Source organism: Palaemon carinicauda, chromosome 31, assembly GCF_036898095.1.
Source record: "Palaemon carinicauda isolate YSFRI2023 chromosome 31, ASM3689809v2, whole genome shotgun sequence".
In the NCBI taxonomy this organism is placed as follows: Eukaryota; Metazoa; Arthropoda; class Malacostraca; order Decapoda; family Palaemonidae; genus Palaemon; species Palaemon carinicauda.
This window is the reverse complement of record NC_090755.1, coordinates 80,030,685-80,048,366: the sequence shown is the minus strand read 5'-3', so window position 1 is coordinate 80,048,366 and position 17,682 is coordinate 80,030,685. Positions and strand designations below refer to the sequence as shown.

At 40.8% G+C, this 17,682-nt stretch overlaps 1 protein-coding gene across 1 annotated transcript in view; it reads left to right on the top strand.

Annotated features, from left to right (window-relative positions):
- The window catches only part of btv (beethoven), a 231,462-nt gene that overhangs the window by 67,167 nt on the left and 146,613 nt on the right, over positions 1-17,682 (top strand). Inside the window, exons 21-23 of the mRNA XM_068355462.1 lie at positions 10,791-10,925; positions 14,388-14,578; positions 17,267-17,390. Coding sequence (XP_068211563.1) covers positions 10,791-10,925; positions 14,388-14,578; positions 17,267-17,390 — 450 coding nt within the window. The remainder of the gene's footprint in view (positions 1-10,790; positions 10,926-14,387; positions 14,579-17,266; positions 17,391-17,682) is intronic.

The following is a 17,682-nucleotide window of genomic DNA, read 5'->3' as shown; positions in this document are numbered from 1 at the left end:
TAGACCAAATCAAAGCAAACTGAATACAGTACTGGAAAACTCTAGCAGTTAATATTGGAACTAACATACTTCTTCATTCATAACAATTAAAATTGAGCAAAATCTTTAAAAAAAAAATGTATACAAGACGTTCCTTTTGAAAAATCTCATTGTAGAGGCTCATACGCAGATAAATGAAACATATCACCCAAAGTTCAGAAAAAAATCTCTTTATTTTGTGGCAGTAGCTATTACTGAGTTTTACAAAGAATTTATTTTTGAAGAAAGTATTAAATGTAACAGCAGTGTTGTGATTTGGTATTTGCAAAACATTACTTGAGAGAAGTAAAGTTTTGATTTTGATAAATGTGGGTTCCTAGGTTCACTAGTAGCAGCAGGAGAAATTTTCCAGCATTAGTTTTAGGTAAATTTAAAGAGTCAACAGATTATAGGATTAAATGCCAGTCATGAATGGCAGAAGTTTAGGGATAGTGACAATGCCTTGGTAGCAGGGCAATGCCATAGACTGACCATATATACACATAATCAGTGCCCAAGGCCCCTCCACCCAAGCTAGGACTAGGGAAGTCCAGGCAATGGCTGCTGATGTCTCAGCAGATAGACCTATAGGCTCCCTCAAACCCCCTCATCTTGAGCTTACAAGGGTGGTGAGGTTGCAGACATGATAAACTATCGAACCTAAGCGAGACTTGAACCCCAGGCCGGTAGATCACCAGATATGGATGCCACCACAACCAGTATCACTTGTGAGTTAATACAGTACAAGTTACAATAACGACATTAAGATGTTTGTATTCCAAGTTACTTTAAAAGGTAAGGCGACCTAGTGACAACTTTGTATTTACTGCATTCAACTTAATATTACTATGCTGAATACCACCAAACCTCTAACCAGGGCAATTTGGTATTCAGCAAATAAACTTCAGGAAAGTTTAATAGAAATAATGCTAATTTTGAAAGTAAAACTGCTTTCTGGGCTCAACCTGTGTCGCTCCGTGAAATGCTTCTTATAGCACCATTTCTAAGGTATAAATACTGCTATAGATACCAGAGAAAAAAGTTGTATGGAATGCCAGGAATATACCCAGCTCGCTCACCCTTATAGGGTGTCAGTATAGTAACTGGGGCGTGTTAAAACCACTATCAGAGGTCCCTTACCAATTAGTCTTCTCCTTCCTCAACATCCCCCGTTACTACGAGGTGCCGTTCTAAATCCATCTACTGCCCCCTACTACGGCTACTGCCCCCTACTACGGCTACTGCCCCCCCCCCCCCCCCACCACTACCACTACCCACGCTTCTCCCAACATTTCTTCTTTAGCACCGTGATATCAACACGCGTTCTTGTGTTCGGAACCTTATTTTGTGTTTAGTGAAGATGTCTGAGCTGGAGACTCCTTCTCCCAAGTTGAGTATTGCAATTATTAATTTTGATGAGCTGAGGTAGCAACACTCGTAAAATTTTGATAATATTGTTAATTTTAGTCTCGTACAGTGTCATATGATGCCTCTCCCCTGGCAGCCATTTTGGTGTCGCTACTTCCGAGAGCTTCATGCTTACTTGACGACTTCCAATTAGTTCCTCTTACTAATTGTAGTCTTGTTATTTAGCTCTAGACATCTTATACAATGATTAATTATAGTTATTTAAGTTTATTAAGGTTTGAGTATTGGTTAGGCTATTTTAACGTTTATGTGGTTAGCCTACCCGACCGGACCATATGCGGTTTCGGAAGGTAGCCTACGCCAGTGAGTTCCCCGAGTTGATTGCCAAGACTCAAAATCCGAGTGTGCTGTACCCTAGGTGCAGCCCATTTCGAATAAAGTGTCTTCGTTCGGTAACCGAAAACCCATCAACTGGGGTTTTACCCAGTGAGGAGTCTGTGGGGTTACCTTTAAAGAACGATACCAGCTCGCCCCCGTGTGTCGGCACTGTTGACCAGCATGGGGAAGGTCAAGAGGAGGACCTCAAGGATTTTCTTCCCCTCTGGGATCGGAAAGCAATTGAGGTTACTCTCAATCTAGACTCTCCTCCATCCTAAGATCCAGAGCTCGTAACGTCAGTGGCGTTGCTACGTCCCTGGCGTTCAAGAAACTACTCTGTGGTGCAGATACTTCAAGTGGGCATGTGGAAGCGTCAATCGACCTTCACGGCCCACTACTTGCAAAGACGTAATCCACAAGAACATTGAGACCTTTTCCATTGGTCCTGTGATGGTCGCACAACAAATGGTCTAAACACCTCAGGCTCCTTGATGGACAAGTAGCAGAGGGTTGAGGGCTGAGGCTACCTGGATTAGTCTGGGGTGAATGAGTAAGAATGCCTGGCTCCTTTCTTCCTTTCACCTTCTCCCCTCTGGGGAAAACAGCTCCGCAAGCCTCAGCATAGCTGACCTCACCTCGCTGCAGGTAAGCCCCATTTCCCTTGTGCCTCTTAAGTATAGAAGAATACTTTGTTATGTCCCCAATACCTTTTCGAGGGAGGGTATTGGGTAAGTCTTTAAGAACAATAGGTTTTGTACTCAAGTTCCTATGTTAAAGACAACCACACTGTTAGTTCCACTCACACACAAGCTTCTGCAGGCCACTATCAGTGCATTACCTCATATCGGCACTTGATTTTAGGGAGGGTAGGGTCCCTTCTACTATCGATCACAGATCAAAATAGAGAGGACCCCGGGTCATGACCAAGGCCAGTTGGTGAGGACTTCCTCCCTCCTACGAGTAAGTCACTAAGTAGCGGAGGGTTTGTATCTATGCCGGAACAAATAACAAATTTGTAAGTAATTTGTATTTTTCCTAGTATACAAATCTGGAGCTATTTATACAAATTGGCCCGCCACCCTGCCCCCCGAGAAGTCTTGCCATAAAGCAAAGTTGTTACTCAGCCGAGAGGGGTGAGTGAGCGGGGTAGCCAGTCTACCCCACCCGCTAACTAGCGGATGGAGTAGTTATCCCTCACTAAAATTAACATGGCTCGTCTTTCAGCTGCGCCGAAAGTATACTCTATAAATAGCTCCAGGTTTGTATATTAGGAAAAATAAAAATTACTCACAAATTTGTCATATTTACAGGTATTGATATATATTTCTGGGCTTGAACCTGTGCCGGCCAGTGAATAAGCTCCTATTAGCACTTATTCTTAGGTAATTTACTGCTAAATATACCAGAGAAAAAATGTAAAGGAGTGCTAGGTTGACTAGCTCGCTCACCTATTGGTGTTGGTATGGAATTGGGCCTATAATCCAGAGGTCCCGCACTATTTAGATTCATCCACGACAAAGACCCCCAATAGAGGAGAGCCGTTCAACCTCACTCGGCACCACCAACTCTGTATCCGCTCAGAACCCAACTCCTTTTTAGCACGCCTGTGTGGTAACCCGCTAGTTTGTGCTCTCGTGTTTTTGCCTTATTTTTCGTGGATTATGGCTTCTACATCGGTTTCCCAGGAGACACCGTCTAAGTTAAGTACCAAGCTATGTTTTGCTGTGTTTTGAGCAATCTAGATCGTTTAATATTTAAGTTATAAGAGTTTATTCTCTTCGTTCATCTCGGTCTTGCTCGATTCCGCTTACGGTTGGTACTCCTGTTTTGAGAGCTTTTAGTTTCACTCGCGGTGTTACCAAGTGTATTATTTTTATTATTAGTTTAATTTTTTATATGTTTTATAGTGGATATTCATTATTTAGCGTTTAGAACCCTTGTGGTTCATATTTAGGGCCGATATCAGCTTACGTATCGTAGATGGCTTGCCGACCTTCGTCACTGGGCGGCAATTTTTATCATATAAGCCATCAGGTTGTTGTCCTTCGGGATTTATTCATTATTTCGCATGCCTTGCCCTAATTTTTTATGTGTATATTTATATATTTTTCAACGCTATTACTTTTATAATGAATATTTGTGCTTATTACTCCGTATGATCTGTTTTGGTAGTGTTTGGGGATCGTCAGTTGGTAGCCCTGCTGCTCCGTATCACGTGATCCTCCCCCAAGCTCCCCCTCTCGCTAGATTGGTGGCTAGGCTTCTCTCCCCCCTCCCCTAGGGGACCGTTGCCTTCCCTTCCTACAGAGGGGGTAGTTCAGTGTTTATGGACTTTGTCCTCTCTCCGGGTGTCCCGGTGGTTTTGTCTTTGTCTAGACTGGTGGGCCACCGGTCAACAGAGTAGGAATCCCGGTGCACCCTATTTTATAATGTTCACCTATCACACTTTTAATTATGTTATACGAAACCCTCCGGGTTCTGTTGGTGGTTCTTATCTACGGTTCCGCCCCCTCTTATTTTATAACAGTTACTATGATTATATATGACAGATCACTACCCCGGAGTTCCTATATGTATTAGTTTATGGATGTACTTTTATATCCCGGTCCGGGGCTTAACCTCGCTCCGGGAAGTCAGACACCATGTGTGTTAATTCTTTGTTGCATCCTTCTTTATGATCCCGGCTCGACCGGAATGAATAGTTATACTCTAGTCTTAAGTTAGACTTATGTTTAGGCCCGGGTCCTCTGGACCCGCCCCTACTTAAGAGTATTACAGTTAAGCTCTAGTCTTAAGTTAGACTTATGTTTAGTCCCGGGTCCTCCGGACCCGCCCCTACTTAAGAGAATTGCAGTTTCTCATATACTATTCTTTTTATAGATGGTTCATTGTCAGACGACGGCCTGTGCGGCTGTTCTTCACCAGCCTTGTGGCCATACGGTGTGTAGGTCTCACGCCCTCTGCGGAGTTCAGCTGGAAGACATCGTAGTCTGGCATCCTGATAATTGTATGGTCTGTTTTGACCTCATTACCACCCTTGGATCTGATTCGGTGAGTCCCGTTGGCTATGTTGTCTTTTCTAATTATTCTTACTTTTATTTGGTATACATACACTATTTCGTAAGATTTCTATGGTCCTTAAAGGACCTCCGGGACTCTTCCTTTCTTTAATTCCCACTATTATTTCAGGCATCCCCGGAGCAGAAGTCTGCGGCTCGGGCCACACTGAAAGTGTGGGTTGGGGGATTTGCCCGAAATGTGAAATCAAAGCAGCCTTACGTCCTCTCTGAAGACTACTGTGCAATGATTTACCCTAATGCCAAGTCTTCAGCTGCTGTGGCTAGAGCTGTTGCGGCACCCATCATTGCCGACATTGATGCCACTATTTCGGGATTCATCGACCAGGATCAAGATCCGTCGGATGCCCCCGGAGATCTGGAAGACAATGTGGCCTCCTTGAACTTGGATGTGGAACCCATGTTGTTAGATGATCCGGATGCAGGTAGGGTGGTAAGTGAGGCAGGTGTTACCGGTGCTGAGATTCCTATCCTCAGCCCCGCTCTTTCTTCTTCATCTGATCTCTCTTCTTTTCATGGTTTTTCTGGGGACCGCGATTCGTCTCACCGATCACACCCGGTTCCCCCCAAAGATAAATCTAAATCCAGAACTTTGCCAAAAGCTCGTAAGCCCCACAAGGCTTCCCATGGTTCTAAACCAAATATAAACCCATCATCTAAGACTTCCGGCTCCTCCTCTAAGTCTCACGACCCGGGAGTACAATCCGCCACTTCGGCTCCTAACCCGGGCCTTTCCGAATCAGCCATGCTTCGCATTGTGTCGGAGATGCAATATAAGATTGTGTCAGAAATGCAGGCCAAGATGGACACGATGTTTTCCAACATTGGTCAGAGACTTGGGGCATTAGAGCATGGTGCTCCGGAGCGAGTTCAAAGCTCTCTCATCCCGGATGCCTCTAAGCTTCCTCCGTTTACCAAGAATAACCCTTGGCGCATGGCTCTTCATTCCCCGTTCTCAGACGGGATGTTAACGTTGGAAGGTCTTGGTACTCGTCCACTAGAGGACTTTGAATTCTTTCCTCCTGGTCTCGCATTCCCGTTTCACGGTTATGCCAGGCTTACCGAGGAAGCTCTGGTTCGGCTGGATAAGGTCCCTAAAGAGACCGTCATTTTCCCAAAGGAACAAGCCCAATCTGTTTGGGCTAGGTTTCTAAACGACATAGGTTGCACCAATACCATGTTGATGCCTCATAAAAGTTCTTTTACGATGTTCCTAATGGACAAGAATACCGTGACTCCATGCGTCACTAAGATTGCAGAGCTTGCTTTTCAATACGCTCTGGAGGAGAACCCCTTGCCTCCCATCCGAGAGGTAGATCCGATCTCCCTCCTTCTTCCTTCGGATAATGAGTGTTGGGACAATGTCCATACCACCTTTACTTCCGGCAAGCTGACAGCGGACTGTGCGTCAGTAATTTTTAGTGAACGGCTTCCCCGTCTCCCGGAATCCCTTATTAAACAGGAGTATGATTCCCGCCTACGTGTTGGTCGAACCTTGAACTTGGCCACCTCTACGGAGTCGATAGCCTTAACTTATGATACTGAGAGTATCTTTAAGTCTCTCAATAAGGCTACTTTGCAGTCTTTGTACTTCGACTTATATGACTTCGCTCTTGCTAAACGTAGGTGCCGCAAACACGTCCTGGCTGAGGCGACTATTAGGCACGAACCGAATAAACTTATCCGGTCCTCTTGTTGGGGTCCAAATCTTTTCCCTGAGGATCTTGTGGAGGAAGTCTTGACGGAAGCTACAAGAGTTAATCAGAGCCTTAAAGCCCGTTGGGGTTTGACTCCTAAGCGGAAATATGATCCCGCAAGTTACCAAGCCCGTGGTAGGAAGAAGCTCCGCCCGTATACCTCCACTCAGTTCCGGCAACAGCAAAGTAGCTCGTCCGTTTTCCGGCAGCCTCTCCCACCATCTCCTGCTGTTCCTGCACAGCCTTCCACCTCTCAGGCTCCTTCCTCGGACGACTACGTCACCGTTCTGCTCCCTAAGAGCCAGCTTCCCCGTGCCTCCACCACCTCTCCAGCCTTCAACCAATCTTATGAAGCTCAAAGCTCTTCCCAGGGTTATAACAGAGGTAGAGGCTACCACCGTGGTTCACACCAGAACAGAGGTAGGGGTAGATTCTTTCGCAAAGGAAAGAACTTCCGAGGCGGACTTGGAGGCAACTCCTCAAGCCAATACTGAGGTGCAGCGGGTAGGGGGGAGGCTTTATGCCTTCCGCAACAAATGGAGGTTCAGTCCCTGGGCTTTCAGTATCATCTCCAAGGGACTGGGGTGGAGTTGGATTCAAGGACCTCCTCCACCGAACAGATTTCATCAGCATTCCACTCCGGACCTAGTCGAGTTTGTCCAGGACCTGTTACAAAAGAACGCCATACAAGAAACGAAACACCTGAAGTTTCAGGGTCGGCTGTTCAGTGTCCCGAAGAAGGATTCGGACAAGAGAAGAGTGATTCTAGACCTATCCCTTCTCAACTTGTCCATTCAATGCGACAAGTTTCGAATGCTTACCGTCTCGCAGGTGCGGACCTTACTTCCCCGTGGGGCCGTCACCACCTCTATCGATCTTACAGACGCCTATTATCACGTCCCGATAGCGAGACACTTCCGTCCGTATCTAGGCTTCCGCCTAGGAAACAAAAATTACTCCTTCAAGGTGATGCCTTTCGGGCTCAACATCGCCCCAAGGATCTTCACAAAGTTAGCAGAAGTTGCTGTTCAGGAACTCAGAAATCAAGGGATTCAAGTCGTTGCCTATCTGGACGACTGGCTCATTTGGTCAGACACCTCCCAAAATTGCCTAAAAGCCACTCACAAAGTCATCCAATACCTTCAATCTCTAGGCTTTCAGATCAACTTCAAGAAGTCCCGTCTTCTTCCGAAATCAAAGTTCCAATGGCTCGGCCTGCAATGGGATCTTATATCTCACACTCTGTGTCTTCCCAAACCCAAGAGGTTAGAGATTGCAACGAACACCAAACGCTTTCTCAAAGACAAAGTGAGTTCCAGACGACTCCAAGAGAGGATCCTAGGGTCCCTTCAATTCGCTTCAGTGACGGATTTACTTCTGAAAGCGAAGTTGAAAGATATCAATCGTGTCTGGCGTTCGAGGGCGAATCGGAAGCTCCGGGACAGGAAAGTCCGCCTTCCTCCCATTCTCCGGGAAAGACTTCTACCTTGGACAAAGGCCAGCAATCTGTCAAAGTCAGTTCCCCTTCGATTTCCGCCTCCGAAGTTAATCATTCACACGGACGCATCCCTATCAGGTTGGGGAGGCTATTCTCAGCTCAAGAAAGTTCAAGGTCTTTGGTCTCCCTTATTCCGCCAATTTCACATCAATGTGCTGGAGGCCATGGCAGTTCTACTAACCCTGAAACGTCTCTCTCCATCCAAGAGACAACACCTTCGTCTGGTTCTCGACAGCGAAGTGGTGGTCCGCTGCCTCAACAGAGGCGGATCAAAATCAGGGCCTCTGAACCATGTTCTAGTAGCCATATTCTCCCTAGCAGCCTCGAACCGTTGGCATCTTTCAGCTGTCCACCTGGCGGGAGTCCGGAACGTAGTTGCAGACGCCCTGTCCCGGATCTCCCCTCTAGAGTCGGAATGGTCACTCGATCAAAAATCATTCCGGTGGATTCTCTCTTGGGTTCCGGGTCTCCAAGTAGACCTCTTCGCCACGGAGTCCAACCACAAATTGAGAGTTTATGTGGCTCCCAATCTAGACCCTCAGGCCTACGCCACAGACGCCATGTCACAGAATTGGGACATCTGGGAAAGGATTTATCTCTTTCCCCCGGTGAATCTTTTACTGAAAGTCCTAGACAAACTGAGATCCTTCAAGGGACGAGTAGCCTTGGTCGCACCCAACTGGCCCAAGAGCAATTGGTACCCTCTCCTGCGAGAGTTGAGACTACATCCTCACCCGATACCCAATCCGGTTCTGTCTCAGATAGTACAAACACGCGTTGTGTACGCTTTCTCAAACATTCAGAGCGCCCTAACTTTATGGACTTCATGAAGTTTGCGGCCATGCATGGTGCCAATATCGATCCTCAAAACACCCTGTTCCTAGAATCAGATAAACGGGATTCCACCATCCGCCAATATGATTCTGCAGTTAAAAAGTTGGCTAAATTTCTGATAGACTCAGACGTACACTGTATGAACTTGAACCTTACAGTCACTTTCTTTAGAACTTTATTAGAATCAGGTCTGGCAGCCAATACTATCACCACTATTAAATCTGCTTTGAAAAAGATCTTCCTAGTGGGTTTTAACATAGACTTAACCGACTCTTTGTTGGCTTCAATTCCGAAAGCCTGTGCCAGACTGAAACCGGTTACCCGTCCTACCCCGGTTACCTGGTTCCTTAATGATGTGCTCAAATTGGCTTCTGATACCATTAACAGTTCTTGTGATTATATTCCCCTTCTCAGGAAAACACTTTTCCTTGTGAGTTTGGCTTCCGGGGCAAGAATTTCTGAACTGGCAGCTTTGTCAAGAGACCCGGGTCATATTGAGTTCCTTCCTTCGGGAGAGGTCCTTCTTTCACCTAACAAACTCTTTTTAGCTAAGAACGAAGACCCTCAGAACAGATGGTTTTCCTGGAAAATTGTTCCCCTCACGCAAGATCCGTCTCTGTGCCCTGTTACTACTCTTAAGTCTTATTTATCCCGGACCTCCTCTAACTCCTCCGGGCCTCTATTCGTTAGAGAACAAGGCGGTACCATTACCATTAAAGGGATCAGGCAACAAATTTTGTATTTTATTAAACAAGCTAACCCTGACTCTTTTCCTCTTGCACATGATATTAGAGCAGTTGCTACTTCGGTGAACTTTTTTCACCACATGAATTTTACGGATCTTTCTAGGTACACAGGGTGGAAGTCACCGTCAGTGTTCAAGAAACACTATCTTAAACATTTGGAAGCCCTTAAATTTCCTACGGTAGCTGCAGGGAGCGTAGTTACCCCCAGGTAACTCACATGTTAATTCCTTGTCATTTTATCTCTCCCCCTTACCTGCCTCATTTATACCCTATTTGTATTCGTTGGTTTCGCACCGGGTTACTATTCCTATATTTGTTAAATTTTTGACTCCCGAGTATCTGTATATATCATCACTCACGGCATTATTATACCTTACCTTTTTTGTCAATTGTTCTACCAAGTGGATTTATGTTCCTTTTAAGGTACCTTTATAGTTGTTTTTGGCACTCAACTCTGATTAAAGTAACTTGTGTTTCCCTTGTGTTTATGTTTTTCCTTTATTTTTCAAGTTTGGTGACATTTCTCTTGTATATATTCACTGGCCGGCACAGGTTCAAGCCCAGAAAAGGGATTTTGACGTAGGAAAAATCTATTTCTGGGCGACGGACCTGTGCCGCCCAGTGAACCCTCCCAGCTCCTCTCCCTTGGAGTCCCCAAACTTTGGGTGCTAAGGAGTTGGGTTCTGAGCGGATGCAGAGTTGGTGGTGCCGAGTGAGGTTGAACGGCTCTCCTCTATTGGGGGTCTTTGTCGTGGATGAATCTAAATAGTGCGGGACCTCTGGATTATACGCCCAATTCCATACCGACACCAATAGGTGAGCGAGCTAGTCAACCTAGCACTCCTTTACATTTTTTCTCTGGTATATTTAGCAGTAAATTGCCTAAGAATAAGTGCTAATAGGAGCTTATTCACTGGGCGGCACAGGTCCCTCGCCCAGAAATAGATTTTTCCTACGTCAAAATCCCTTTTTTGATGTAGCCAATTTATTCCTATAATACCAAATTAACTTTAGGTAAGTATTGAAATAGGCAATTTTAATTACTAATAATTTAAGTTATTAACTAGTGCAGTTCTCACATTAGATTTGAACATTGTTGATATCCAGGTATTTAGATTTGTGGGTGTTGTTGAATTGAAACATGATATTACTTTATTTGCTTTAATTGTTCCAGGTGGGTGATCATCAGAGCTTACTACAGTCATTAAAGGATTCTCCATATTATGTTGGTTTTGTTGATCGTGCCAAAGTTTGGGAACAGCGGTTGGCAGATTTAGACGAGTATCTTGGCAATCTCAACCATATCCAGGTAAGATTCTCTTTTTAGATTACCTGTGTGTTGATATTACTGTATTTGATGGCATAGATTAAAGGCATATTGGAAGTGCTCTTGTTTCCAAAGGGCATAATCATCGAATATTCTATTCAGTCTATCTTAGAAAGAACCAAAACATTAGTGTATGATTCAGACATTAAAATAGTGATTTCTGGGCTCCACCTGTGCCGCTCCGTGAAATGCTCCTTTTACATCATTTCTAAGGTAAAACCTGTTATGAAAAAGGAGTTTTTACCTTAGAAATGATGTAAAAGGAGCATTTCACTGGGCGGCACAGGTCTCTCGCCCAGAAATAAATTTTTCCTTCGTCAAAATCCCTTTATTGTAAGATGTTGATACTATGGTAGGCATTAACATTTACATATACACTTAAAGTATGAATTAGATGAAAAAGGTGAGGAAAATAAACACTGAAATAGTTATAACTATTATTTTTTATATGCTGATATGCATGTTCTTGATAGGGTTAGAGTAAGGTTAGCTAACAAAGAATGACTGGAACGGCTAATTTTCACCAATTATTAGCAGTTGAAATTCACCTGAAGTTGAATGTCATACAGTACAAGAAATTCATATAAAGGTAATGATAAACCATTAACATAAAAAATATGCATTTAATTACAGACATATGAACTGCATATAGTACGATCATAAACAATGTTTGAACGCTAATTTTTCTTATTTTAGAGTTCAGATAGGTCCTACCTCTATACATAGTGCTCCTATACGCAAGTATGGCTTGCGATGCTCTGTAAATCTTGGGAAACCTGTGGTGACTTTATGTGGGAACTCCGCAATGATATATCATTTGGTTTAGTTCCACCAATCAAAAATCAAGGTTTGGGTGGAGTCAAGCCATGGGTCTCCCCTATCACGATATTGCCCTTTTTCAGTCTATATTACTTGATGGCTGCATCATTAAGGTGCCAAATTTGTATGTCTGCGTCGTCAGGCATAAAATGTGTCTCTCTGAGTGTGAACACTACTTGAAATTTGTGACATATTGATTTACAGCATAGACAATGATGATAATTTTCATTCTCTCTCTCTCTCTCTCTCTCTCTCTCTCTCTCTCTCTCTCTCTCTCTCTCTCTCTCTCTCTCTCTCTCTCTCTCTCTCTCTCTCTCTCTCTCTCTTATATTAACAATATAGATTGAGGATTAACTAGTAGGAAGGCCAAATTTGGCTACGATACTAAACTAGGCATTAATGCTGTGAACTCAGAAGATGTAGAAGCCTTAAGAGAGGATCTAATGAAGCCAGGAGAATGGTCCAGAAAATGGCAAATGCCTTTCAGCTGTGGGAAATGTAAAGTCATGCACATAGGTTGTAGTAACCAACAATCATATTAATCACTGTTGGGTAATGAAATAGAAAGTGTGGACCAAGAGGAAGATCTCGGTATTATTATCAGCAAGGATTTGAAGGTTACTAGAGCATAAAAGCTGAAAAGAAAGCACAAAAACTAATAGATTACATAAAGAGACAATTCAAATACAGAAACAAAGACTGTACTACAGCTGTACACATCACTAGTAAGACCTCATCTAGAATACAGTCCAATTTTGGGCTCCAAGTATTCAAAAGGATGAAGATAGACTGGAAGCAGTACAAGCTAGGACCACCAAACTAGTTCCAACACTAAGGCAATTTGAATATAGACAGAAGATGGAACGTTTGAACTTATTTGATCTACAAACTCGACGACTAAGGAGACAGTTAATAGAGGCATTCAAAATTCTCAAAGGAATAACAAATGTAGATTACAATAATCTATTCATGCTTAGCATAAATCAGTCCAAGGGTAATGGATACATATTGGAATTGAAAAGATACAGCACCTCTCAATCTGGCAATATCTTTGCATACAAAATAGTAAATACTTGGAATAGACTTTCAGCAGATGTAGTAAACAGTAACATGGTAAACGAGTTCAAGAATAAGTTAGGAAAGATTATAAGAACTCTCAAAATACTAAACTAAATCTCTATCAAAGAGCAAAAGGAGTCTCAGTGGATGGACTAAAAAGTCTTCGAGATATCCAAAATCCTTGTAACACACATTCTCTTTCTCTCTCTCTCTCTCTCTCTCTCTCTCTCTCTCTCTCTCTCTCTCTCTCTCTCTCTCTCTCTCTCTCTCTCTCTCTCTCTCTCTCTCTCTCTCATTGCCTTTGAATAATCATAAAAAATTACCCTGTACTGCTTCTCTTGCAGAAAATACTGGCTTACGTTGAAGGCAATTTCTTGGGCTTGGATGTGTAGGTGCTAACGAGTTGTCTTAGCTGTCATGGTGTTTTTGTCAACACAGAAAGTGATCAGAAGAGTATATTAAATGTCGCCAGTACAGGAAAAACTTAAAGAAAAAGCGTTGTTGGCTTATTTCTCCCCAGCTGTGTGGTTTGTCATTTTAAATTTCAAACTGGCCTTTTAGCTCCCATCAAAATTACCCATTTATATAGGCTTATACATATAGCAATGCTGAACTTGTTTACCACGAGCAATTATAAAAGAACAGAACAGCAGCACTAAAATATGTATGCCAAATTTATTGTTGGATAAATGCCTCATGCATTACAAGTTTACTTTCCTTTAATTTTCTAGAATATTTATAGTTATATTTTATCAGTATATGTTTACCTATGTGTAATGTCTTCGACCTAAATCAGATAAGGGCACATTGTTTGTTTAGAAAGCAAGGTAACAGTGTAGTATGAGGGTAAATCCTCGGCTCGACTCGACCAAAATCTTTGTTTTAGAGTGGTCATACTATAGTCAGAGCCATACCAACTAGGGTTTTCCAAATATCTTTTACTGAAGTTTCCTGCTTGTTATTGATAGGAGTGTGATTAAGCACTTTTAGTATGTTTGATCAGCTGGGACTTATGAATATTAGTTTTTTTACTTTAATTAGTATTGAAATAATGGTAGACTGATAAGGATAATATGACTACAATATTCTTCATAGTGATAATGATAATATTGATGATAATACGGTGCTATCGTCACCGTAAATGCTTATACATATAGTAATAGTATTATGGAGTTGGGCTCAGTAGAAATTTTCATCTGTAATAAAATTTTAGCACACTGTGAAGAGCCTATTGGAGTCCTTTACTTACCATTTTAAAGATATGGCAATTTTTTTTACAAGTTTTTTTCAAGTACAGTACATCTTATATACCATCAGGTAGTCCATAACATTTAAATTATATAGTTATAATAAGTTTTTGAAACTGCTTTATTTTTGTAATAAGTTACTTTTCCATATTAATTTTCATAGTCATACCAAATAATTTCATTTTTAAAGTGCCAGGTGTCAGGAACTAAGAATATAATGCCATAGCATCTCCTGATACTAATGGGGAATTGATTAAAGGAAAAATTTACCTTATTTTGCACTGTCACGACATTAGTTAAGACAGCCATTTTTTTCCAGCGGAAATGGCTGTACCTGGAACCAATTTTTGGAAGAGGAGCTTTGCCTAATGAACAGGGTCGTTTTAAGAGAGTTGACGATGATTTCAAGTCCATTATGAGGGATGTAGCGAGAGATAACAAAGTGGTGTCATTGTGTCGCATCAGTGGGATTCGGAACACCCTCGTTACACTCTACGATCAACTTGCAAGGTGAGGATGATAGTTTCTTGCTTAAGAGCTTCATTATAAGAATAGTTAATAACAAATATTCTATTCAACAGCCAGGAAGGTAAAATATTCTTGTACAGAATAATGCTTTCAAAATTGTCATGGGTTTTGTATTATTCAGTAGTACAGTATGTACTGTATATATATATATATATATATATATATATATATATATATATATATATATATATATATATATATATATATATATATATATATATATATATAGATAGATAGATAGATAGATAGATAGATAGATAGATAGATAGATAGATAGATAGATAGATAGATAGATAGATAGATAGATAGATAGATAGATAGATAAATAGATAGATAGATAGATAAGGTTGGGCCTTGTTATTCATGGGTTCAGTTTTTCACTATACACTACAGAGAACCAATTAGATAAATGTTCATGTATTTGCTTGTACGGATACTGCTTGCAACCCGATGTTTTTGAACCAGCGTGCTCCTTTGCACCTGGCCTTCTTTGTTCCGTTTCCCTCCCAGTGCAATGCAGTGATGAAAAACAAATTTACATGACAACTTTATAGCCAATACATGTAAACTATTTAGTGATAAACCCCTTGCATAGAAATTCTAGGAATAAAAATGATTAAGAAAGGTTCATACATAGTTCAAGTAATATTTGATGTATAATATAAAATGCTTAGAAAATTAAATTTGCATTACAGCCATGAGAAAAGTCTCTCTCTCTCTCTCTCTCTCTCTCTCTCTCTCTCTCTCTCTCTCTCTCTCTCTCTCTCTCTCTCTCTCTCTCTCTCTCAGTATGAAAAAGGTAAAGATTTTGAAATTGAACTATTTTTATTTCATTTTTGTATGCTTGAATAATTTTCTTCTAGGAGATCTGTTATTTTAATGAAGAAAAACAAGGAAATTATAATTGGTATTGTATTTACAACAATTGTTAACTTCCTTATTTGATAACGGAAAAATTAGCACTTTAAAAAAAAGCTTTAAACTTTATAGAATTACCATCATGTGATGATAGGAAATATCTTCAGTTATTAGAAACTGAAATGTTGATATGTTAGCTTGAGCACTACACTTCAAACAGGAAAGGATGTTTACCTTTTCTCTAACCAGTTCAGTTAGGTTGTAAATCAATCAGCGCTGTCAACCTTTTTTTTTCTTTTTAACTCTGACAGCAGTGAATTTTTCACAGATGGAAGAGCAATAGAAATTACAATCAGACATATTTCATGTTCTTATCTTATGCTATGTGTAAAGAGATTTCCCTAAAAAAATTGAAATTTTTCCCTTTAGAAATAAGAGTGATAGAGGAAAAACAATTTCTTTATAAACCAAATAAATTGATGTCAGCTTCGAGGGAAAGTAGCTAAAAATAGAACAACAGGTTTCTCTGGATGCGTTTCCATGATATTACACAGTACATTCGTCTAGTGAACACAAAATATTGCTGACTGCAAAATCTTTTTCATTTTAGTTATTTAGAATAAAATTATTTTAATTTATTAAGCAGGGAAGAATCAAATATTAAAATTAAATTAGCTGTAAATAATTAGATAAAAACTATGAAAGTACAGTATAGTATTTTAATGTTCAGGTGCTCTACTATAGTATATCATTATTACAGTACACTATATGCAATATTATAGTATACTATACAATTTAAAGTACTCTTATCTTTATAAGTGAAAATTTACAAGTGTAAAAAATTAGTTTATATCGCCTATTACCTGCCAAATTCCGCAACATTGGGGAACTCGGAACGTCATCACTGCGGATTAAGAGGTTTTACTGTAAAGAATCCCTTTGTCAATTCTGATTTCAAACCGTAAACCTTTTTACCAATAGTTTAACAAATTAGGATAATTTACCTTATGTAGTATAAAATTTCCTGGGAATATCTCCTTGATCGTATAAAGTATTCTTCCTTTCTATCTCATTGGAGCTTGTGTAAGCTTCCATGTGTTTGCATAACATTATTAATGTAAGCTTTTGTAGTCATTTGTAGATTAATAATATATTACAGTTGTACATACCTACATACATATACCAAGGCACTTCCCCCAATTTTGGGGGGTAGCCGACATCAACAAATGAAACAAAAACAAAAAAGGGGACCTCTACTCTCTACGTTCCTCCCAGCCTAACAAGGGACTCAACCAAGTTCAGCTGGTACTGCTAGGGTGCCACAGCCCACCCTCCCACATTATCCACCACAAATGAAGCTTCATAATGCTGAATCCCCTACTGCTGCTACCTCCACGGTCATCTAAGGCATCGGAGGAAGCAGCAGTTGTAAATTTGGATTGATTTTTATTGTGTTTGGAAATGACTTCAGTAGCTCTAATTGACGGTGTCAACATAAGGATAGAAAACTATACTGTTTTGAAAGGAAAATTTATACAGTAAGATTTTAATTTTGTTTATAATAAACTTTCATGGATATCCATTTATACAGTTGTCTCAATTGATTTTGCACTTGTAGATGGTACATGTTATACCATATGAAAATGGAAGTAATGGATTGGAAAAGGCTAACACTATCTTAACATTTGCTTGCTTGTCCTACCTGTGAAACACTTGTTTGTGTATGTTCACCTTGAATTGAATGTTCATATTAGATATTCTTTATATGCAAATCATTTGTGATTTATATACTGCTTATGGTATGTTTTATAGATGTCAGAAGAGCCTAAATGAGTTTCTTGAGGAGAAGCGGTCAGCATTTCCCCGCTTTTATTTCATTGGTGATGATGATTTGTTGGAGATTCTTGGTCAGGCTACTAATCCAGAAGTAATTCAGGTATAGTCATGATTTAAATTGTTTCAACTTGGAGATCATTTTAAATTTAAATTAGAACTGTAAAAGTTTAAGAAGTCCATTAGTATGAGTTGTAAAGGAATCTTGTTAATAGTTCCATTGTTATATTATTTCAAAGCCATACTTTAAGTTGGGTAAACTAACAGGTGTTACACCAAAGTCAATGGCTGACCCTATCAAAGGGGTTTATTTTGTTGTAAGTTACAGATTCTCATTTCTTATAAAGTTGTTTAAAGCAAGATCAAGTTTTTTAACATTTACCCCTTAGTTAATT